The 23,707-nt window shown below is 52.1% G+C and overlaps 1 protein-coding gene across 4 annotated transcripts; it reads left to right on the forward strand.

The window, feature by feature from the left end:
- The first annotated feature begins 976 nt into the window (after positions 1–976).
- AIFM2 (apoptosis inducing factor mitochondria associated 2) lies at positions 977–23,704 on the forward strand. 4 transcript variants are annotated; one of them, XM_057734990.1, is made up of 9 exons: positions 977–1,102; positions 14,461–14,651; positions 14,974–15,089; positions 16,361–16,480; positions 17,321–17,413; positions 18,967–19,075; positions 20,174–20,326; positions 21,506–21,706; positions 21,997–23,704. In XM_057734990.1, the coding sequence occupies exons 2-9, from the start codon at positions 14,474–14,476 to the stop codon at positions 22,146–22,148; spliced, it is 1,122 nt and encodes a 373-aa protein (XP_057590973.1). In that variant the 5' UTR covers positions 977–1,102; positions 14,461–14,473; the 3' UTR covers positions 22,149–23,704. The 4 variants fall into 4 exon arrangements, with proteins under 4 accessions (XP_057590973.1, XP_057590971.1, XP_057590972.1 ...); XM_057734988.1 differs by lacking the exon at positions 977–1,102 and adding an exon at positions 8,327–8,405 and having other exon boundaries at positions 14,458–14,651; positions 21,997–23,703; XM_057734989.1 differs by lacking the exon at positions 977–1,102 and adding an exon at positions 8,335–8,405.
- The last annotated feature ends 3 nt before the right edge of the window (positions 23,705–23,707 follow it).

The following is a 23,707-nucleotide window of genomic DNA, read 5'->3' on the forward strand; positions in this document are numbered from 1 at the left end:
TTGAGGAAAAGGTCTCTAGGCATAAATGTAGTTTGAAAAAATCTGTCAAAACAAGACCTGGTCTTTTTCATTAGTGTATTATTCTTTGCATAGCTATTTAAATTGAATGAGTGTGCAATGCTCTGAATGTCAAAGTCTCCGCAATTATCTGTTTGGCCAGGAATGTCTGAAAGTCTTTGACCGTGAGCAACAGGAAAGTGTTCAGTGGAGACTCTGGGAATAAGACCTACAAGAGCATCAGAGCCCAGACATAAAGGAGGCACAGCTACATCTTTCCAATGCCTCTTCTTCCCCTTTTCTGCCTGAAGCAGTGGCTTCCCTGGGGCCTTGGCTCTTCTCTGCTCTCAGTCAAAATGGGGCTGACAGCCCTGGGGCTTCCTCAGAAAACCTCAGCAGAGAGGCCTTGCTCTGAAGACTAGAGGCGAAAGGAAAAGAGCATCTTCTGATTCTGCTGGACCAGCAGTGGCATCCCCACAAGCCGGGACTCCGGTCTCTTCATGTGTCAGGTGCCCTGACCTACAGAAGCACTCAGACACAGTGCTTTAATTTCCCTGCCCATAAAATGGGCCTCAGGGATCTGCAGGGAGGGGTGGAATGTGTCTAGCTGGGGTTTGGGAATAAACAGGACCTGCAAGGAACAGGACCTACTTCTTTATACTAGATTCTTTTTTTTCTTTTCTTCTTCTTTGTTTTGAGAGTCAAATGGGGAATAGGAAAGCACCAGGCACAGAAATACACCTTTTCTGTCCTGATTTCTCAGTGGGGTTTGATCTTACGGGACACTCTTGTGCCAGACTAGTCCTGGTAGCTGGTCATGGTGCCAGTCAGTACTGGTTGGGGCTTGCAGATCCTAGGTGGTGGTAGTCGGCCTGGCAGCAAGTGTTTACAGGGTGCCTGGGATGGATAGGAGTTGAGGAGTTCAAAGGTGAATGAGGCCAAGGCAGCCCCTAGGAGCTAAGACCAACCCTGGGAGTCAGGACCATGCACTGTGTGCCCAGGGCCCTGCATATTCAGGCTGTCAAGAAATGGTTGTTAAAGCATCGGCAGGTTGAACGCCATTCGGGAGCGACTGGGGGAGAGGATCGAAGCAGAGAGCATTGCTGTGAGTACTTTGTTTCTAGCTTCCATTTGCTGAGCACCAGCTCTGGGCAACCACAGAACACTCCTGAGGGGGTTGTTCTCCTCTGTGTGGACTAGGAATAGGGCCAGTGGGCAAAGTGAGCTTGAGAGGAATCCCGTAGTAAATTAGTGGAGGCGGGGAGGAGGGCTGAGGTTTAACTTGGCTGCGAGTGGGAGGGAGAGCATTTATTCCAGCATGTGTGGGTACCAAGGAGCTCAGGCTATTCTGGGGAGACGGGTGTGTCACCCCATTAGTGGAATGAGCAGGGCCTCTCTGTTCTGCTCAGATGGGGCCCAGAGGAGGGAGGATCGGGCAAGGATTCATCCAGGTGACTCATGAGCTGAACCCTGAGGGGAGAATAGGTGTTTACCAGATGGAAACAGGAAACAGGGAGGGTGCCCAGTTTGAGGGCGGTGGGAGCTGGGACAAGGAAGTGTGAAACTACATGTGTGTCTGGCCACGCTAAGGGGAGAAAGATCGGAATGGAGGCTGGGGAACCAGTGACGATGGCCCTGGCAAGGGGGAAGATGGCCAAGGCAGGCCTGGTGGCCGTGGACCTGACGGGATGTAGGGCAATGCAGAGAGACAGAAGGGTCAAATGGTGCTGGGTCTCTGGCCAGGATAGTGAGGAGTGGCTGACAAGTTTAGGGATGAGATGTTTCCTTGGGGTGTCTGTGGGACCTCAAGCAGAGAGGCACAGCAGGTTGTTAAGTGGATGAGTTAGAATAACGCAGTAAAAGTTCCCCTCTCCCCCATCTCAGTGACTTAAAGACAATAGAAGTCTGCTTATTGCTCTTGTAAAGTCTAAAGTCGTGCACCCGACCAGGAAGGGGAGGGTGGCTCTCGTGTAATAGTGGTTGAGGGACCGAGCTCCTTCCTTTTTGCGGTTCTATCACTGGGTCTGGGACCTCAGAGTCCTCTGCCTGTTCCCCTGTATCTGGCTGGTGGACAGATGAAGAGAGAGAGAAGATATTCCTGCTTTTCTTTCTTTTTTTTTTTTTAAGATTTATTTTGCAACAGTTTTAAACTTACAGAAAAGCAGCAAGAATCCCCACACATCCTTCCCCCAGACACCCCATACCACTTGTGCCAAATGCCCCAGTGAAGTTTTTTGTAACAAGGAGACTTCGTTTGGGATCATGAGTTCTATCCATTTGCCATGGCTCTCTCCCCTTTGACTTGGAGCAGCTCCTAGGACTTTCCTTGAGCTTGATGTCCTTCACCTTCCTGAAGAAAACAGGGCAGTCATTGCGCAGAACGTGTCTTAGCTTGGGCTTGTCCACACTTCCTCATGATTAGATGCGGGATCCACCTCTTTGGGATATACTAGTGATGCTGTCCTATCTTCCTGTCCTACTAGACGGCACGTGATCTTTATTTGTCAAATTACAGATGATAACATTGATCATTTGAGTAAGATGATGCCTGCTAGGTTTCTCCACTGTAAAGTGCATTTTCTTTGTAATTAATAAGTATTTGTGTGGGACTATTTGGAGACTATGTAAATATCCCTATTCCACTTTCATCTACTATGCTTATCACCCATTGATGTCCCTTGGCTGAATAACTTTAATGTTTGCCAAATGGGAATTTTTTATTTTCATTTTTTTCTCCTGCATTTATTCATTGGCATTCTATTGTAAGTAAAATCTTTCCTACTCTCTAATTATATATGTGTGGAATCATGGATTCATATTTTATTCAATGGGTTATGATCTATTGTTATCATTATTTTGATGCTCAAATTGTCCATATTGGCCAGTGAAAGCTCATCAAACTAGCTTCTGTGTTCTTTTGGCATCTCCCCCCCATTCTTTGAGCACTTCCTTCAAAGCGAAATGTTCTAGACTTACCTTGCACTTTCCCTGGAATCAGCCACTTCTCCAGGGTTCTCTTTGCTAGAGAATGGTATTTAGAAGCAAATACCTAGGTATGAGGTGTGCTTCTTCCTCTGAGGCGTTGCTGCTCCCAGGGCCTCTCGGTAGACAGGCCTTGCATCTATGTTTATTTCAGTCTCTATATATTGTTCGCCAGGTGCGAACACGTGATAGTTCCAGTTTGATACCACAGGTTCAACACCACAAGGTTCATCCTACCTCTCCCCTTTTCCTAGTGGTGAGAAACACGAATCCATGACACTCAACACACTAACTCGTTTGCTCCGTCCGCTGCGTGCGGCCAGTCTTCCGCCTCCGTCAGGTGGCCCCTGCCGCTCTGCACGGATGCTGCTCTTCCACGGTCTGCCGTTCCTGCTCCACACAAGCCTGCCTTGGGATTTTTTGACTGCATTAGGAAGAGGGAAGAAAGCCATCCTTGCTTCTTAACTGCTTCAGCCCAGAAGTGACACATATCACTCCTGCTCAGGTTCCTTCCGTGAGCGTTTCGCCCCAGAAGCAAGGAGGAGTGGGGCGAGATGTGCACCGTCGTCCCTGGCAGGGCAGGTGTTCCTCAGCAGGACCCCTATGCCTTAGAAGGGGAGGATGACCTGTGTGGAGAGCTGGCTGGCTCTGCCATGCTGGATCTTGTTTTAGTGCTTCTTTAGGAACAAAGACTCACTCACATTACCAAAATCAAAGTCGGTTTAGTGTTCAGACTCTCCTACGCAGGTGCCGGAAAGCCCCTTGACCCAGGGAGACTCTAGGGACCACTAGGTATGAGTGATGACTCAGCATCCCTCTCTGCTTCATTCCCTCTGGGCTCCTGGGTACTCAGAGTCTCTCCTTCCTCATAAGGGCAGTTTGGCCCTTCTGGCCCTTTTCTCCACGATGTTTTGTCTCTAGATCTCCTTGTCACATGTACCATTATCAGATTTCCTCAATAAAGCTCAATAAATATCTGCTTGAGCACATCATCTTCTCACGCCTTGCAACATCTGGGGCTGCTGTGGGAGCAGGTGCAGTGAAGGGCCTGGGGCCACCAGTGTTTAAGGGACAGAGGCAGAGCCAGAGACTGCAAGGGGGCTGAGAAGAGACAAGAAGAAGCACAGGAAGAAAACCAGAGAGACTAAGACCTAGGTCAGCAGGGCAGACACCAGAATCTGTTTCCCTCTCTTTTTACTGGCTGTACACTGTAGACTGGATCTCCCGGCCACTCTCACGGTCAGGTGTGTCCACGAGTTCCAAAGGGCAGAAGGGAGGTGCGCCACTTCCAGGCCTGGCCTATAAGACAAGAACCTTCTACTTGGCCTTATCTGTGCCCTTATCCCCTCCCCTTGGTGGGAGTGGAGGCATCCCTTAAAAGAGACCTTGGAAGCCCCTTGTTAAAATGGCCTCTTCAATCTGGTGCCTGGATGATAAGTGTGGAGGAGGCAGCCTCATTAACGAGTCCACTGGCTTGTACTGAAACTCAGCCAAGTAACATACTTCCGTTGCATTTGAGCCATTAGATGGGGGGGGGGGGGGGGGGGGGGAGGGAGGTCTGTGTGTCACAGCAGTAGAACCTATCCTCATGAATACAGTTTTTCCGTAGCTGGGAGCACTATGCCAAACCACATTTCGAGGGAGAGAAGAGGAAATGGGAATTTCCCCCGTCATTTGAGGGCTATGAATTTTGCTAAAACTGACCAGGCTCTTCAGATGAAGTTAAGAGTTGTCCCTTCCTCTAGTGGGGATACTGCTTCTATTTCTCTGGGGCCCTGAGTTGATCCCAGTACCTTGGAGCTCCTCTCAGCCCTGGGAGCCAGCAATAGAGTCACCTGTCACTGTCACGGAGTCTCCTCAGGCCTGGCTGAGCACCAGCAATGCTTCCTCCTCTTAGCTTCTCTGATGTTAGACAATCTGCCTGCCATTCCTGCTAATCATTAAGGTTTTGCAGAACTACCAACGTTACAGCATCCGAACTGCATCTCCCTGCTACCTCTGGCACCTGGAAATTCAAGGACAAAAGCCCCTTGCTAGGCAAGGAGCCCTGATTTTCAGTACCAAAGCTATGAATGCTGTTGAGTGGGAAGAGAGGAGTGATGTGGGGTGAACTGTCAGGGAAAGGGCCAAGAGCGGTTGCACTGAGACCCTCTCCCCTCTGTTGAATTAAGGTGTCCTCTGGTTGCCAAGAAGGTGCTGAATGACAATCAGACGCTTTCTCTGGTTTTCCCGGTTTGGGGCAGGTTCTTGGAGATGGGCCACACCAGCTCTATAAGCCATGACCTGAGCCCAGTATGGGCTGCTGCATGCCTCTCTCTCCTCCCTCCCAGCTTCAGGTTTGTGCTGCAATTTTAAGAGTCCTTCCCTTGTACCCTGCAGATTGGAATCCTCTTCATCTCTCTTGGTCCAGTTCTTCCGCAGAACTCTCCTTGACCTTCCCAAGCCTGGGCAGGCTGTAGCGCTTTTATTCACCTCTCTGTCTCCCACAGAGCCAGGGCATGTGCTCAGAGAATTTCTGATGCTTGCTTGACTCACCGTTGAGATTCTCCTTTGCCTGCTCAGTGACCTCCGGCTCCCTTAGGGATGATGCCTTGGCTTTGGGATCAAGGCCCAGCTCCTTTCCTTTACCAGCTGTGTGATTTTGCCTAAGTTACTAGTTTGTGAGTTTCAGTTTCCTCATCTGTGAAATTGAGATGAATAAAATTTACCTTGAAAGACCCACGTGTAAAGTAAATTTGAGAAGCTCTCCGAAGTAGTTTGTGTTTAATAAGTATTAATTATTACATTTCTAAGAGTACTGGTAGGATTGTTTCATCAGAAATGAATCATTCTGGGACTTCCCTGGCAGTCCAGTGGTTAAGACTCCATGCTCCCAGCACAGGGGTCCAGCTTCGATCTCTGGTCAGGGAACTAGATCCTGTAGGCCTCAATGAAGATCCCGCATGCTGCAATTAAGACCTGGCACAGCCAAATAAATAAATATATATATACTTTTTAAAGTTAAAAAAAAGAAATGAATCATTCTTGTTACCAGGGGCTGGGTGGAGGGAGAAGTGGGAAGGGACTGCTAACTGAGTATGGGGTTTCTTTTTGGAGTGATGCAAATATCCTGGAGTTAGATAACGCTGATGGTTGCAAAGCCCTAACCCCACTGAGTTTTACACTTTAAAAGAGTGAATTTTATGGTATGTGAATTATATCTTAATTTTTAAAAATCATTTAGGCAAACATTAGTGAACTCCAAGGGAACCAGGTGCTGGGGTCAGTGCCAGACACTGGGGACTCAAAGTTCAGCAAAACAAGGTCCCCGCCCTAAAAAGCCAGTCAAAAGTGGTTATTGTCCTTGGTGTGAGAGTTTAACCCCATCCTTCTTTCCTCTAGGGGTTGCAGCAGGAAAACAAGGTGATAAAAGCTATTTGGAAGTTTGCAAAGCTCAGGACAAATGAAGGCTCACTGTGCCTAGAGCATCAAAGCCAACCCGTGACTCTCTGATGGGTCCCTGAGAGGCAGGGTTAGGATGCGCAGGGCTTGTGGGCTCTCTGCGCCCACACTCTGCTCTCCTGTGGCCTCAAGGCCTGAGCGAAGGAGGTGCAGACTTCCACACCTCTGATGATATTCCCTCCTTCAGCTCACATTCACAGTGCAGGGTGCCAGCTGGATGGGAAGAGAGGCGAGGATTCCAGAGAACTGGAAGATGCAGCCTGAGCTGTGTGGGCTGATAGTGAGAGCAGCATGCTCATGGGAGGGCACCAGCTCCTCTCACAGCTTGAGGTGATTCCAGGCACCAACGTCTTCTAGATGGAACTGCTAACAACGCTCCCTGTGCCAGGGGTATTGGATACAAGGCCTTTGACCGCAGCTTTTGGAAAAGATACAGAAATGCCCACTTCTAGCATAAACATTCATGAAAACCTAGACTATAGAGGGCACTATTCAAAAGAGCACTGGGCTGGGAGAGAGGAAGCTGCCAATGTACTCCATAGCCTTGGGCAAGCTAATCTCTTCATATAAAATAGCTGTCATAAGTGGCTGCTCTGTATTCACTGCTGCCGTGTGCCAGGTACCATGCTAACATACTTCACAAAAACGATCTCATTGAATCTTTTCTTTTTTTTTTCCCAATTAAATTTTCTCTTCAATGCTTTGGGTAGGTGCTAACATTTGCATTAAATAAATAAAGATGTCACCATATTGGCTTGATTCTACCTCCAGGTTATAGCTTGCATCAGTACATTTCTTGACAGATCCGAGTCCAAGCACTTTCTTCCTCCCCACTGAACTCCCTTTCTACCTAGTTCCCCCAATTTCAGGCAGCCCTCCCATTTCCCCCATCTTTTCACCCGCCAGCGTAACTCAGACCTCACTCCTCTGCCTAAAACCCAGCAGTGGGAATTCCCTGGCAGCCTAGTGGTTAGGACTCTGCGCTTCCAATGCAGGGGTCACAGGTTTTCGATCCCTGATGGGGGAACTAAGATCCCACATGCCGCTCAGCGCAGCCAAAAAAACAACCAAAACCAACCAAACAAAAACAAGCCACCAAAAAACAAAACAAAACAACAAAATGCAAAAAACAACCCCCAAAACAAAAAAGAAAAACCCACAAACAAACAGAAAAGCCTGGCAGTGGCATCCCATTGCCCTTGGGATCACACAGTCTTCACCAGGGCCTGGAGGCTTTGTGCCACCCTGCCCCGCTAGGCCACTCTGTCCCCCACTTCTGCATTGCCCTGCTCTCAGCTCTTCGTCCCGCCTCGGTCTTTGCACACCCAGAGCACACTTGCCTCCTCTCTGCCCAGGGCTAACTTCTCATCCTTGAAGAGAGGCCTTGGCACCCTTTTTTCGTCCCCGGTCTTTCTTACTACAATTCGTGATGCGTGTTTTTTGTTGTTGTTTAGTGTCTATCTTTCCCCAGACTATCACTGGGAGGAAAGCAGAAACCATGCCTGCTTTGTTCTACATTTTACAACCCCTCACCCCCACCCCGCGCGCCCAGCACAAAGCCAGGCACGGAGTAGGTGCTCAGCTGGGTTTGCATTTTGTTGATGTGTGTGAAGGCAGGAGGCAGCTGCTCCGGCCGAGATCGCACAGCCCGCGCGGCAGCCCGCGCTCTGGAGAGGCGTCCGGCAAGGGAGCCGGGCCGAACTTTGCCCCGAATCCGAGGGGCCGGCGCAGTGCGGGCGGCCGGGACCGTAGGGCCCGAGGGCTCACGGTTGGGGCGGTTGGCTCCCGGGCCGGGGCCGCCGGCGGGTCGGCGGGGCGGGCGGGAGGCTGCAGTTCCCCGGGGGGCCGCCGGGGGCACCGCCGAGGCTGGAGGGCGGACATGCCCAGTCACGCCGGCCCGGGAGGGGCCTCGGGCCTGGCGGCGACAACGGAAGCTGCTGGCAGGAGCAGGAGCCGGAGCGGGAGCGGCGGGAGGCCGCGGGCAGGTGAGGGGCGCGCCGGGCGGGCTCTCCCGGACTCTCGCACCTGCCGGGCCCGGGACGCCCGGAACAGCGTCCGGGGGCCGGGCGCCTGCCTGAGTTGTGGTCTTGCGGGGAGAGGGCGGTCGTCTAGGATGCGGGGCTCAGGCCTGCACAGCCCCAGGTTTGCTCCCAGCGAGGACGGAGCAACCTCGCCTCCCTCCGCGTCCGCTCCCCGCACCCCCACCATCCCTACTAAGTCTTCCCAAGTAAGACAGACCCCTCAACCCCCTCTCCCCAAATCCCGAGAGCGCTCCGAGGGTCGCCCCTGGACGGTGGAAGCTGCCCTGGGGCGGACGGAAGCCCGTGTCACAGGCAGGAGGAAAGCCTCTGTGTCCAGGAGGAAAATGCCCCTGGGGTCTCCAGGGCGCACTGGGAGATCTGGTTCTCCACGGACCCCCAGCTTCCGCGGGGACCAAGGCCAGAGGTGGCCCAGCTAACTGTGATGGGGCCGGGGGCGGGGGGCGGTAACCCGGGACTCCTGATTACTGGGAGCTGCTTTTCAGTGCCTGATGTTAGACGCTTGTCTTCAAACAGCACCCACTAAACATACCCTGCCTTTCCCCTCTGATTAGATATCCTTTGAACCTTGGTTGTGCCGTGAAGGTGGGGAGGGGAGAGGTGCTTGGGAGCTGATGGTCCCACAGGAGGACAGGCACAGGGCAGAGGGTCAGACATAGTTTGCGAAGGGGCTTCCAGGTGTCCCAGCTCTGCACGTTGTATTCAAAGGCCAACACATAAAATATGTAAATGTGTGAAATATCAAGGAGGCCTGCTTGGGTGTGTGTCTGTGCCCCAAGGTCTCAGAGCCCTCTGAGGAGCACTGTGTGTAACCCTGCATGTGGAGGGTCCATTTCAGAGGAAGGCACTGAGGCCCAGCTAGGCCAGGCCTTGCTCAGGACTGCCCAGCAGTTAAGGAGGAGCTGGGCAGAGTGGGTGTGCTCCAGGGCCAGCCTGATTTTTGTGGCTGGTGGTGAAATGAGGAAGCCAGGGTCCAGGCACAGACCGTGGGGTTGTTGAGGGAACCACAAAGTGACTGGCTCTCAGGAGACTGTATGCGTTGTGTGCCCTAGGTTTCGGCACCAGAGCCTGTATGACACCTGAATAAACCTGTCTGCTCAGAAGTGCCCTCTCCTGGGGCGTGAAAGGATAGTCCCGTCTTCAGACGTTGAGTCCCTTTCAAAAATTCCGGGGTTTTTTCTGGTTTTGTTCAGCACGTGTTCCCTGGGGGACTGGCCATGGCGTGCCCACTCTCAGCCTGGCCCCCAGGGTCTAGCGAAGGAGGCCGCCCACCCCGCTGCCTTCCCCGGGTAGGGAGGTGTGTTCGTGGTACTTAGAGTCACATAGGCCCTCATCCAGGATGGCCATCCTGGAAACGGCTGTGGAAATCTACCTTGCGGGTAACCGGTGAGCACTCTAAAGCTGCATGTTTTATTTGTAATCTCTATGAAACAATTCTGGGGTGACACCCTTGCTTTGATGGGAGCCCACATGGTTCCTGCTGTGTGTCCTCTGAGGCGTGACCTCTCCACAGCTTTGGCCTAAATGTAACTGCCTTGTTTTTCAGTAGATTCCTGAAAGCCCTTTGTCTGTATTATTAGAGAAGAATCCTCCTGGGATGTGGCTGGGTGTCCTTGGCAGAGAAAACAGGATTTACTGAGAAAATCTGAGTATAAAGCAGATTGTGTGTGTTGGGGGAGGGGGCAAAGGTAAAATTACTTAGGAGTTGCTGGCCAGTTAGGATTTGTTCTCTTGCCCTGCTTTTATGCTAACATTCCTGCATCTGGGAAGATTCAGTTACGATTCTATGTGCTCATTCTCTTCGCTTGATGGCCAGGAAAATCAGATGATCAGTAAAATAAAAAAGTAAAATCTAGAGTTACCATAGGACCCAGCAATTCCACTCCCAGGTATATACTCAAGAGAATTTTTTGTTCACACAAAAAGTTGTACACAGATATTCATAGTGGCCTTTTTCATATTAACCAAACGGTGGAAATAACCCAAATGTCCATCAATTGACAAATGGATAAACAAATTGTGGTATCTCCATACAATGGAATATTAGCCATAAAAAGAAACGAAATACTGAAACAAGTTACAGTTTCAATGAATCTTGAAAGTATTGTGCTAATTGAAAGAAACCAGACACAAAAGGTATGGAATAGACAAATATGTAGCAACAGAAAGATTAGTGGTTACCAGGGGCTGGAGGGAGGAGGGAATTGGGAGTGAATGCTAATGGACATGGAGTCTTTTGGGGGCAGGGGGTGATGAACATGTTCTGGAATTAGATCGAGGTGATGGTTGCATAATTTTATGAAGGTACTAGAAACCACTGAGTTGTACACTATTTAGAAGAGTGAATTTTATAATATATGAAAAATATCTCAATTAAAAAAATTAGACGGTAGGAGGCCTGCCCTGTCTTTAAAGCTTTATTATTTCTGTAAAATGACACACTCATTTAAAAACATTCAAATTGTACAAAAAAGGGGGAAAAAAGCTCAAAAAGAAAGTAAAAACATCATCTGGTGACCACTATTAGCATTTTGGTTTGGAGTGCAGATCTGGTCAGACTGTTGAGGATTGACCTTGGGCAAGTTACTGAACTTCTTTGCAAAATGAGGAGGAAACTACACCTACTGGATGCCGAGATATTGGTAAAAGCGCATTGGACGCTCGCTGCTGTCGTCATTACACATGCGTGTGTGTGTGTGTAGCAAGGTGCCTGGGTCTGATGGTCCACAAGTGAGATTAAGCTCTGATGCTGTTCTGTTACCTGACTTTTTCATGGGCAAGCTTTGTTTTTTGTCTTGTTTTGTTTTTAAAGAATTTATGTTTTTAGAGTAGTCTTAGGTTCACAGCAAAATTGAGTGGAAGGCACAGAGATTTCCCTTATGCCCCCTGCCCCGACATGTGCATAGCCTCTTCCATTATTGACATCGCTTACCAGAGTGGTCCATTTGTTACATGTGGTGAACCTCCATTAACATAAGCACCCACAGACCATAGTTTACATTACAGTTCACTCTTGGTCTTGTACAGTCTGTGGGTATGGACAAATCATGGACAAACATTTCATGTAAAAATCTGCCACTGTAAAATTGAATGTCTCCAGAACATTCCATCGTATGGGTGTGTAATAGTGTATCCTGTAATCTCCCATTGGTGGAGGTTTCCACTGATTGAGGCTGTTTGTCCAGCACTGCTGCTGTGGTGGAACACATAAGTCAACAATTGCACACTTGCTTTCTGAGCACCTGCAGGGTGTGTGGCTGGGAGTGCAGGTCTGTGGCTTACACCGACAATTTAGGTGTCTGGTGAAATAGGTCATGGCCAAAAGAGGAGAGTCCAGCTGTGCTCGGGCCCAGGTGAGAATTTGCATCGGAAGAGCCACGGGAGAGGCGGGTGTCCAAGAGTGTTGGGCCAGGGAGGCTGCTGAGGGGAAAGGGTGGAACGGACTGGAGCGCCGCCAGGCCCCCAGTCTCCAAGTGGGTGTGTCAGAGGTCAGTGGAGGAGAGGGAAGAGCAGATTCCAGGAGAGGCCCCGGGCAGCTTGTGGTGTAAAAGTACCTCCTCTCCCTGGGCCAGCTGTGGCAGCCCCTCCTGGGCCTGGGTGTGTCCTTAGGCCCCAGACTCTGCACCGGAGCTCTAGGGAATCCATTCTCCTTTATTGAGGGCTGTGCCTAGTGGGGTGAGGCCAGGGTTTGCCCTTGGAGAATCCAGTTAATGATCCTAGGGGGCTGAGGGAGCAGGGGTTCAACTCCTTTGGCTAACCTAACCCACTGCCTACTGAGCCTGTGCTGGGTGTGCTGGGCTTTCTTCCCTGTGAGGGTCCCGGGGCAGCATGTCGGCCCAGACGCTGCCCTGGCATGACGGGCTGAGCCCTGTCACCTGCCCCACCTTGTCCCCTGGCTGCCCCACCTTGGTCCCTGAACCCCTCCCACCCCCTGCGTTCCTGCCACTGGGCATCTTGGCCTAAGCTGTTCCCTCTGTGAAGAAGGCACCTGGCCCCAGCTGTTTTTCAAGGTTCCATCTTGAGCCTCCCTGGGTGGTCCGTGGTGGACCCCTCTCCCCAGCAAGCTGGGTAGCAGCTCTCGGGCCTGTGCCCCACCAGCTTGGAACCAGAGATCTCTGAGTGTTTCTCTGACCTCCTCGCTGGCTGCTGGTCCCAAGGCCAGGCTGGCATAGAGGGGGCCATTCTGAAGGGTGTAGGTGAAATTCACCCCTTCCCTAGCTCGCCTGACCGCCTGCCACATTCCCAGGCCCTGCTCAGTTCCTGGTGACCGCTCCTGTCCCTGGCTGGTCCCTGGGGCCCTCTTGGGTCCTGGCCCGGTTGGCAGATTCAGCCTGATGAACATTTCCGGGGCCAGCTCTGAGGGCCTGGAGGTGACACTACTTGCTGGGGGTCTCGTTTTGGTCCCAGCCCTCTCAGTTTCTCATTTGTAGAATTGGTAGAATGCACAAACCTCAATGCATTGGGGACCATTTAGCCAATGAGAAACAAAGTTAAATCCCCTCCAATCTCCTATGCCAGATCTCCTCTCCCTCACCCAGGTTTTCACTTCCCCAGAGGAGAGATTAGACAGTGTGCATTTGAATATCAAAGACAGTCGTGCCTGGAGGTCCAACCATAAGCTGCCCCCATAAGTGTGGGAAGATCTGGGGACCATGTTGAGGGTGACCGTGTCTTGGAAGCCTGTTGTGCAAGGACATTGCAGGCTGTCTGCTTGCATTAGAGGGGGTAAATGGAGGCCCAGAGAGGGGAGGAGTTGTGCCCTAGACCACACACCTGCTGCAGGACAGAGTGGTGGCCTTCCAGCTGCCTGCAGTGCTGTCCGAGAGGATACCAGGTGGGCTGGAATGTTCTTTCCCATCAAGCTTTTCGACAGCTTGCTGTCTGTCCACTTCCTCCCTCCTTGCCGTGCTCATGTGTGAGTATAAACCTGGGGCACACTTGGCCTGCAGACCTGGCCCTCCATACTCTGCAAATACTCTCTTCGATTGCAGGGTCCCTTTCCTGGACATCAAGCAGGAGCTTGCACCTCCTGCCTCTCTCACTGGAGCCTGCGTGATCAGCGCTTCTCTGTCCTCTTTCTCACCAGCAGACTGCCTTCTTGGTCCTTAACCAGCACTGTTTCTTCTCCCAGCAGAGATTTCTTCCTGCCCCCTTCTCCTGAGGGATGTCACCCAGCAGCCCCAGTGTGCATCCTCTGTTCCAGGAATGCTCAGGGGATAACCTGCCCACAGCAGGCCCCTCCTCCCCACCCCACTGTCATGGCCTTAGTCACATCGCATCCTGTTTTGCAGGCTGATTGTCATAACCTGCTAATTGATCTCCTTGGACCTGGGGCTGAAGCTGGTGACCTGTGAGCTGGGTGGAATCAGGTCGCAGTGTATGTTTAGTGTGGTGCTTAAAGAATTTTGTTTATTTCCTTTAATGTGGCCTGTGCTTACCAGTTCCTCAGAGGTGTACCCACTCTTTCTGGTTACTGTGCACCTGCCCAGCTTCCCATAGCTACATCATCCACCTGGCCCTTTGAGTTTGAAACCCTGCCTTTACAAGGGCTGAGACCATATCTGTCTGGCTCTCTGACCACGGCCTCCACAGCACAGAACACATCAAAGAGCAGGAAGTCCATTAATTTATATTGTTGAATGAACAAATATATTAATGAGTGAAAAAAGTGCAAAGCAGTTGTTTAACATGTATAAAAATAATAATCATGATTGTAGGTGCACAGAATATCTCTGGAGGGATTCACATAAACTTGGTAACAGTAGATGCCTTGGAGAAGGGAACTGGGTGGTTGGGGGGAGTGAGATAGAACTAGGATGCCCCTGGTCCCTTAGCAATTTAATTCAAAGTTTATAAAAATTAGAATTTCATTAAAAGATGATTACATACTTTTAAAAGATCAAGTCTTGGCATTCGAGGCCTTTCTTACCAAGGGCCCACTTCTGCCAGCCAGCCCTGAGCCCACCTGAATCTGATGTGGTCTCTCCTGCTATCCCAGCAGTGCCTGGTCCGAGATGGGGTCCCAGGTCTCGATGGACGCGGGAGCCGTGCACGTGGTGATCGTGGGTGGGGGCTTTGGTGGCATCGCAGCCGCCAGCCAGCTGCAGGCGCTGAGCATCCCCTTCGTGCTGGTGGACATGAAGGACTCGTTCCACCACAACGTGGCAGCCCTCCGGGCCTCTGTGGAGAGTGGTAAGGGGCTCCTCTCTGGGGCTTTCTTTGTGACAGTGTTCTTTAGGGCAAGGTGCCTAGATTCCACCATTAGACAAATTCCAGGGACTCTTAAGGTCCCTAGCCTGAAGCAGCTACCATATCACGGCCCCAGAAGTCAGAGCGTGAGCTTCCCCGAGGACCTGGGGCCCAGACTCATGCTTTAGGGGGTAGTGGGTACCCAGGGGCTGTTTATCCAAGGGCGCCCCTGTTGGTATACAGCTCAGGAAAGGTTCTGAGTTATTCTGGCCTCCTGTGGGCAGCCCAGTTTTACACCATGACCTCCTCTCTGTCCATTCCCTAGGGTTTGCCAAAAAGACATTCATTTCCTACTCGGTGACCTTCAAGGAGAACTTCCGGCAGGGCCTGGTGGTCGAGATAGACCTGAAGAATCAGACGGTGCTGCTGGAGGACGGCGAGGTGAACCCAGCAGGGGCTGGCCATCCTCAGCTGGCGTCAGGAGGCCCCTGGGATGCGGCTGCTGGTGGGAGGACACCTGGGCCCATCTCTTCAGGGGCGAGGGGCCCCCATGCCCTCCCGGTGCCTGGCAGATAGCAGATGCCTCCTGAGCAAAGGCCGGACCCCAGCAGCCACAGGAGAGCGGTGCAGACATTTTTGGAGCCTTCCCTGTATACCAGGCACTGTCTTAAGCCTCATGTGATCTTTAAGGCCCACTGTGACCCTGTGAGAGAGGTGGAGTAGCCTCAGTGCACCCAGGGGTTAAGAGGCTTGCCCAAGACCCCACAGCTGGAGAGACTCAGCCAGGGTTTGGACCCGGGCAGTTTGGCCCTAGAGCCCACACTCTGGAAGCCAGGGTCCCAGCCCAGGGGCCCCCTCACTGTCTGGAATCAAAGGGTAGGCACCACAATCCAACATCATCCAGGAGGGCAGAGATTTTCCTCCCGGAGTTTGTGTTCCTCAGCGACGGGATAAGCTCAGTGCCCCGTGTATCCCTGCGGGACCAGAGCTCCGTCAACGAACTGCCACCAGCCCGCCCCCCATGCTCGGGGGCCCCTCCTGCCTGGCACTCTGCTCTAGTCAGAGCCAAGGGGGGATTCGACAGAGGGCTGCCGTTCCTGTCCTCGAGGAGTGTGTGGTTCAGTGTGACTCAGTCCTCTCTGAATCAGTTTTAAGGCTGTAGACGGTCCAGTTTGCAAGGTTACTGAGAGTCTCATCATCCTGGGCTTTTTGGGTCCACGATGGCATCTCAGGCCCCCGTGAGGGGCGTGGGGGCCAAGTGCCATACAGACCCTCCAGCCCCCCTCCCATCAGAGCAGCTCTGGTTTTGTCAGTTTTATATATTTAGGCTCCAAACAGGATTTCCCTCCCCCGCCTTTTTGGCCAGGATAGGGGGAAGTTTCTTCTAAAATAATGGTAATAATAGGGAGATTCTAAACTAACTCCACATTGGAAACTAGAATCCTGTTTATCCCCCACAAGTAGTTTCCTGTTCCCTGCTTACCTGCCCTCCTGCTGTGGGAGCTCTCCCCTCCTGTTTTTTGTCACAGGAGGTAAAATTTGCCTCCTTGGGTATTTCCCGGGTTCTAGCACCATCCCTTGGCCTAACCAGTGATTGTTTTGCTCCCCTGGCAGGAGGCCTCTCCCCCTTGGTGTTCCTTGCCTGGTGGAGCCTGGGGTTGGGTGGAGAAGCCCAGGCCTGCCCTCACTGTTCTTTCCCTTGCCCCTTGCAGGCCCTGTCCTTCTCACATCTCATCCTGGCCACAGGCAGCACTGGGCTCTTCCCGGGCAAGTTTAACCAGGTTTCCAGCCAGCAGATGGCCATCCAGGCTTATGAGGACATGGTGACGCAGGTGAGCTGCCCGCTGCCTGGGAGCAGGGCAGCGAAGGCAGAGCTGGGGGGCCCTGGGAGAGTGGAACAGCTACGGGGAAGCCCGGGGCTGCAGCAGGGAGCCCCAGGGAGGTGTCTTCGTCTGCAGCGGTGCTGTAGAGATGGAGAATTACCAGGAAAAGGCTCCTGGGAGGAGACCTTTGGACCAGTCATGAGGTCTGGACATGAGCACTGAGACCTGCTCATGTAGTGATTGGCTCCTGTTTACATGGGGCTTGTGTTTGTTTTTTTTTTTAAGCTCTTTATTGGAATAAAATTGCTTTACACTCTTGTACCAGCTTTTGAGGTAGACCAAAGTGAATCAGCTGTATTTATACATATACCCCCATATCCCCTGGGGCTTGTGTTTTGTCGAGCAGGCTTGGATCCATGTGCTCAGTCAGTCCTCATGGGGATCTGGAGAGGTGGGTGAAATGGGTCTGTCCCCACTGCACAGGTGAGGCGTGGGGACCCACAGAAGGTCATGCAGCTGCGTGACTGAGGCCGCGTCTTTCCTTCTCTGCAAAGCCGCCGAGAGGCCTAGGGAGCCTCTCACACACTCATGAGTACGTGTTAGAGTGGAGGTTAGGAACCCTGCCTTGAATTCGGGCAGATCCGGGTCACCTGCAAGATGGGCAGGTAGTGAGAGTTGAGTGAGAAAGGCAGGGAGACATCCAGCAAGAGCCTGGCCCTGAGGAGGCACATTTGGACCCTGAACTTGAAAGCATTCCCTATGCTTCTTTGGCCAAGGAACCCGCTCCCTAGGCTGGACCCCGAGGTGGGGTGGATTTGAGGGTGCACCTTACATTTTCTCCTTCTCCAGGTCCAGCGCTCACAGTCCATCGTGGTGGTGGGAGGCGGCTCTGCGGGAGTGGAGATGGCAGCAGAGATTAAAACCGAATACCCCGAGAAAGAGGTGGGCCAGTGGCCTTGGCTTTGAACTCTCAGAGGCGGGCTTCTTTTTTGCCTGACGAACATCAGAATTTGCTCAGGGCCTGGGAGGGGAGCCCCAGTAACATAAGGTGGGAGCCTGTGTTTCCTGTCTCCCGCTCTCTGCACTGCGGGACCCCCTAAAGTCCCATTCTGCTGGGAATTTTTCCTGGAGAGCCAGGGTGCATCCTAGTTCAGTGAGGGGTCCTGCCCTCTGGGCCAACCTGGAGGATCACGCCCATTGGGGATACATTACAAAAGGTTAACTCCCATGTCCCCTGCAGTAATGCTGCCTTTGTGATGGAAATGTAGACTTTGAATACCTCTTTTTGCCAACAACCAGCTTGGTCAAAGATACCCCCATTGGTGTCTTGTCTGGGGCAAGCACAGCCTTTTGGTCTTTAAGAGACAGTAACGCTTGCCCTAGACAGCACATAGGGGGACCCCGCAGTGCACCTCGCACAGCCCATGCTGGGGAGGGACTGGCCAGCGCTGCCTCCTGCCCACGGGAGGGTGGCCCTGCTCCCTTTTAGTGATGCAGGGATGGAGACCCTGCTGGCATCCTGGAGAGGAAGGGAGTAGGCTGTGAGGTAGCATCCCTAGGGCTGAGTGATGATCAGCAGTTATGGGGCCTTGAGGTGAGAGCTTGCCTGCAGCTGATGCCGGATCAGCTTCTGGGAGCCACGTGGAGCCTGTGGCTGGTTCCTGTTCCCTAGGGAAAGGTGGTCGGTTTTGAAAAGTAAGATCAATATGGGCTAATTTAATTATATGGCTATTCTCTGACAAATTATTGGAAATTATTATGAGTGGTTGATGTAGAGTTTATTAATTTTGATTTATAGGGTAAAGACTGGTCTGAAGTAGTAAATAACTCACTGTAACTCCCATATGTTTATAATTAGTAGACAAATAAGAGTAATAGTAGCCACCCTTTATTAAGGGGTCCGTACGTTCTGAGTTTGTGCTTTATACTTACTTTCTCATTTCATCATTACAAAATTCCTATGCGTAGGACTGTAGGATCCATCTTGCTGAGTGTCCGAGTGGGTATCTGACATGGGATTTCAACCCAGGCAGCCTGATTTCAGAGCTCAAGCTTTGAACATCACTGCAGGCTCCCTCCCACTTCCCTGTGCTGACCCAGACAGCAAGTAGACATGCCTGCAAGCACCAGTTTTAGAACCAGCTTTAATATAAATGTCAGCCTGATTTATAGTTAGAATGTCGATGGCTTACATATAGACTGTGTAAGTTCCCAAGGATGCTTGAAAATCATTTTCTGCGTGGCCCTCGGTGAGGTGTGTGTTGTGAAGCATTGGCACATCTGAAAGAATCCTACACTAGGAGATATGGGCTCCAGCCCAGCTCACCATTAACTGGTTCTGGCAGTGGGCACATGACTTCTCTGGGGCCTCAGTTTCCTCACCTGTAAACTGGAAGTTGGGGAGGCGGTGGGAGGGGCAGGCAGATGTGTTTTCAAGCCTCTTTGTGTGAGCAGGGACTCAGTGGCTCCTCTGCTCTGTGGTTGTTTGTCGCCAGGTCACTCTCATTCACTCCCAAATGGCCCTTGCTGACAAGGAGCTCCTGCCCTGTGTGCGGCAAGAAGTGAAGGAGATCTTGCTCCGGAAAGGCGTGCAGCTGCTTCTGAGTATGTGCGAGGCCCCCTACCCTGCCCGCCTCCCTGGCCTGGTGAGAGTTGGCTGAGGCTTGGTCCCTGCTCATAGCCTGAGGGTGGCTGCACTCATCCCCAGGCTCTCTGTGTCCTGCGGTGAGGCAGCAGAGCCCGTTGAGCCTTGTCGTCCAGCTGGAGGGGTGTCTGTCCCCAGGCAGGGCGAGGCCTCAGGACTTGTGTGATTTTTTTGTCAGGGAGGCAGCACTGTCCTGGCTGTTGCCTTGGACAGAGTACAGGTGATGCCCATTTGTTGAATGGTTTAAAAACTCATATAGAATGGACTGCCCTGGTGGTCCAGTGGTTAAGACTCTGTGCTTCCAACGCAGGGGGCGTGGGTTCAATCCCTGGTCAGAGAACTAAGATTCCACATGCCATGTGGTGAGGCCAAAAAAAAAAAATTTTTTTTTTAATTGGAAAAAAGTTGTAAAAAAGATTTGACCTGAATTATGATATCTCTTTGGTGGAGAGATTAGGTGTTTTTGATTTGTATTTTGAGGGTGGTGAAGAGCGTGGCTCTTGTCCAGAGCAGGAGGGAAGAGACCTACTCAGCATGTTAGGCTGGGGCTCTTGCCCCAGGGGTGTGACACCACCCCGCCCTCAGTTCACAGGGCCCAACCCTCTCACGTTTTTGCAGGGAGGGCGAAGTATCTGCTCTGTGAGCGCCCTCCCAGCTCCCCGGCTCTGTGGAAGTGGCTGTGCAGCTCTGTGCCCGTCTGCACTTCCAGGCAGTGAGCAGAGTGGGCTGGCCCTTGACCTCCCTTGCTTTCGCCTGGTGAGCCTGGGGGGCTTGTCTTGCCTGGTTAGGCTGGCAGAGTGGACATTCAGGGAGGCGTGGTTGAGGTCTTCCTCAGATAGCTTTTCCCAGAACCTCTTGGGAAACTCAGCCTCACTTCCCCAGTTGCTTCTTGGAACTTGCCTCCCATTGGATCCCTTGGGGCCAGATGTCCAGATTGCGCTTCTCGGGGCAACAGAGCAGACTGGTCTCTAGCCCCCAGGCCAGCGCTGGCTTGGGCCCCAGCCCTGGTGACGTGCCTACCCTCTGCCAGCCTCCTGGTCACGGGCCTCCCCTGACAGGTGAGCGGGTGAGCAACCTGGAGGCTCTGCCTCTCAACGAGTATCGGGAGTGCATCAAGGTGCAGACGGACAAAGGCACGGAGGTGGCCGCCAACCTGGTGATCGTCTGCAGCGGTGTCAAGATCAACAGTGTGGCCTACCGCAGCGCATTTGGTAAGCGGGAGGCCGAGCGGAGGCCCCCTCCCCAGGCTTCCTCCTCACTTTCCAGCCCCCCCGGAAGGCCCTGCAAGCCTCTCCCCTAGGAATCGCATCCCCTCTCCTGCCCCCATCTCAACCGCTCCTTTGGTCTCTTCTGAATGGTGACATCAAACTTGAAATTCAGGTTCAGGCCCACTCTTGCTGAGCTTTCCTCAGCTGTGTTGATGGTGACTGAGCCCAAGGTGGCCAGTGACCAATCTTCCAAAATCGGGTCCTGCCCCCTAGTGGTGAGAGATGGGAACAGATTTCAGAGAGAAGAAAAAGATTTATTTTCTGTTGCTTTCCTCGGAACACCGATGCAGAGGAAATTCCAGGGTCAGGCCTTTATCTGTTCACAGGTGTGCTGCTCTCCCTGAACCTTGACCCAGACTTTTGGCCAGTTGAGCTTGGAGCAATCATGGGGAGTGGGGGCGATGACGAGGCCTTGTGTTCTTAAAGCTGAATATTGACCTACTGAGCTAACTGGAGGTGGGGGCAGCTGGACCCATGGCTCTATCTGTGAGCTGGGGACTCAGTGGCTCCTTCTCAGGCCCCCATCATTTACTCCCGAACACCTTCCCTGGACAAGAAGCTCCTGCTATGTGTCTGGCAGGAAAAGATTGTCCAATCCCGGAAGGAAGCTAGTCCAGGCCATATGTGGGGCTTTGATCGAGGGCTTATGATGTACAGAGATCCCAGGATTTAACACCTAATGGTCCCAATGTTATATTTTCAAAGATCAGTTCTTTTAAGTCCCTTAAAAAGAAAAGTTTATCATTTATTAAAGCCCCGCATTTATTTTAAAAATCTGATCCGCATTCAGAAGGAAATCCAAGACTTGGCTAGGTCGTAACTTAATCATCATAAGTAAATCATTGTTAATCCCGGTAACCTGTACAGTCATGCGCATTATACGAAATGACACTCGCTGGTCTTTCTGACCAGTTTCCACTCCAGAATAGTAAGCTCGTCTTTGCAGGAAGAGTTCTGACGTGGGACCTTCAGGCAGAAATAAATCAGGCAGGAGACTTGCCTCTTGAGGATGTGCCTTTGGAGGGTGGCTGGACCGGCACCGCAGCCCATCCTCACTGTGTTCTGGTGGCCACTTCCCGCAGCAGCTCAGGGTCTTGGTTTCGGGCTGATTTTGCCTGGCAGGTGACCAGCTGGCCAGCAATGGCGCTCTGAGAGTGAACGAGTACCTCCAGGTGGAGGGCTGCAGCCACATCTACGCCATCGGTGACTGCGCCGACGTGAGGGAACCCAAGATGGCCTATCATGCTGGCCTCCACGCCAATGTCGCAGTGGCCAACGTCGTCAACTCCATGAAACAGAAGCCCCTCAAAGCCTACAAGCCAGGTCAGGAAGCCCCCACACGGCACAGTTTTAAGAGAGCTGGGGTTGGACACAGTGAAGCCTATGTGGGCTTTACGATGCCTTGACCGCTAGAACACACTCTCAAAGCGGGTCACAGAAACCTCCCCCAGAGCTCTAGGAAAATATGTCAGGGACTTGCCCACCCTCCTGAAAGCCTTACATATTTCCCCGCCCCAACACTGAAGGCCCTGGGGAGGGTTTGTGCCCTGGGAGTTGCAGGCCTATGAATGGCGGGCAGGATTCTCGTTTGAGAGCGTGGTTCTGCTCCACAGGTTCGCTGACGTTCCTCCTGGCCATGGGGAGAAATGACGGCGTGGGCCAGATCAGTGGCTTCTACGTGGGGCGGCTCATGGTTCGACTGGCCAAGAGCCGCGACCTGTTGGTCTCCACGAGCTGGAAAACCATGCGGCAGTCTCCACCCTGATGGGAAGACTGGGCGGGAGACAGGTACCGCCACTGCCCAGTGATTGGATTTCTTGACAAATGGTACCTGTTTGATAAACGCCAAAGGGCAAAAGCTCTTTTCTTGTAGTAAGACGTCAGGGATGTACTGACCAGAAACACAACTTATAGAAAACCAAAAACTGGGAGAGAGATTGGGATATTGGTGTTAAAAAAAAAAAAAAAAGACACCCCTAAAAGAGTCTTTCTGGGTTTGGAAAGGTCTGCTTGCACTTATGCTGGCTGAATGGTTCACTTGGTCCTGGGGAGGGCACAGCCCACCTTCTCTATCCCAGCCTCCTCCTCTATGTGTGTGTGTGTGTGTGGCATTCAGAGCTCTCAGAGTAGGGGAGAGAGCTCAGTCTCCAGGTGGCAGGAAGGAGGGCCGGCACAAGGAGACCAGCTAAGGAAGCGGGGCTGGGGTGGAGAGATGGCTTGCATCTCAACGTCTCCCGTCACGTCAGGAGGTGGGGAAGCCTATCCTGCAACACTCAGGTTGTTAATAGGAGCCTCATTTTAAACTGTCAGTCCCTACCATCTTTAATCTTCATGAAACTTTTTGTATTTCTATTTTTAGATCCTGATTATATACCATAGGTTATATTTAAGAAGCATTAGATAAAATTTCCCTCCCGGTAAGTAAGTTTTTCCCTAACAGAGAGTAAGTGTTTTACAAAGCTAACGGGTTAAGACAGACGCCTGGCCTGCCAGCTGCTGGGGGTTTTCAAGGAGAGGCAGCCAAGCTAGCGTGACACTGGGTGGGTTGCCATCCAGCTAACATTCAGGGAGCAGAGGCGGGTTCAGCAGGCGAACCCCTGCATGCGTCCAGGCTACTGTCATAGGCAAATTTGTAACTGACAAAACTCTAGCCGATGCTGGGGCCAGGGGTACCCTGTGGGAACCTTTGTGGTTTTGTGCCTCTGGTTTCTTGGTCAACCCCAATGTCATTTATCTGGAGGACCAGCCACGTGGCAATAATGCCTGCTACCGATTATGTTAAGGTATAAAAGGACTCCTCTATTTGGGAGGGGTCTTCTAGTCAGGACAGGCCTATTTTGGACCACACAAGCGAGATCTGTAAGGCAGAAGTGGTTGATGAGTTCATCTGAATAAATTCAGGCCCTGTCCTGGCCCATCCTGCCCTTCCCTGCCCACTTTTAATGGTAACCTCTGGGTACTTGGCCAGAATTCTTAGGATACCAGCCTCACTGGGGTTCTCCATCTCTCCTATCTGGGCTGTGGCCCAGGTGTGTTCCATTTTGTTGCCCAGGCCTAAGTGAGACCGTGTCTCTCTCCCAAAGGATGGCCGCCCCAAGGAGGCTTCACCCTGGCCTCCATTCCCGTGGACCACAGCCAACCAGGCTCCCCTTCTGGAAGCAGGACCTATTGCCTGAGAAACACAAGCCATTTGTGCTGTCTAGGCTGGGGCCTGGCGTGGTAGGAGCGTCAGCTCCACAGTGATAGGCCTTGTTCTATTTATAACATTCTTAAGTTTCCACCCAGAGGGACAGACTTCTCCAAGCTGAGGAAAATGCTGCAATA

The sequence above is a fragment of the Hippopotamus amphibius genome, chromosome 5, assembly GCF_030028045.1.
Source record: "Hippopotamus amphibius kiboko isolate mHipAmp2 chromosome 5, mHipAmp2.hap2, whole genome shotgun sequence".
Taxonomy (NCBI): domain Eukaryota; kingdom Metazoa; phylum Chordata; class Mammalia; order Artiodactyla; family Hippopotamidae; genus Hippopotamus; species Hippopotamus amphibius.

What these genes read in the sequence shown, in the direction of transcription:
- AIFM2 (XM_057734987.1), top strand. Translation starts at nt 9,799, where the DNA reads ATGGCCATCCTGGAAACGGCTGTGGAAATCTACCTTGCGGGTAACCG. An exon ending in CCGAATACCCCGAGAAAGAG is followed by an intron (nt 17,414 to 18,966) that starts GTGGGCCAGTGG and finishes GTTTGTCGCCAG; the next exon opens with GTCACTCTCATTCACTCCCA. An exon ending in CCTCAAAGCCTACAAGCCAG is followed by an intron (nt 21,707 to 21,996) that starts GTCAGGAAGCCC and finishes TCTGCTCCACAG; the next exon opens with GTTCGCTGACGTTCCTCCTG.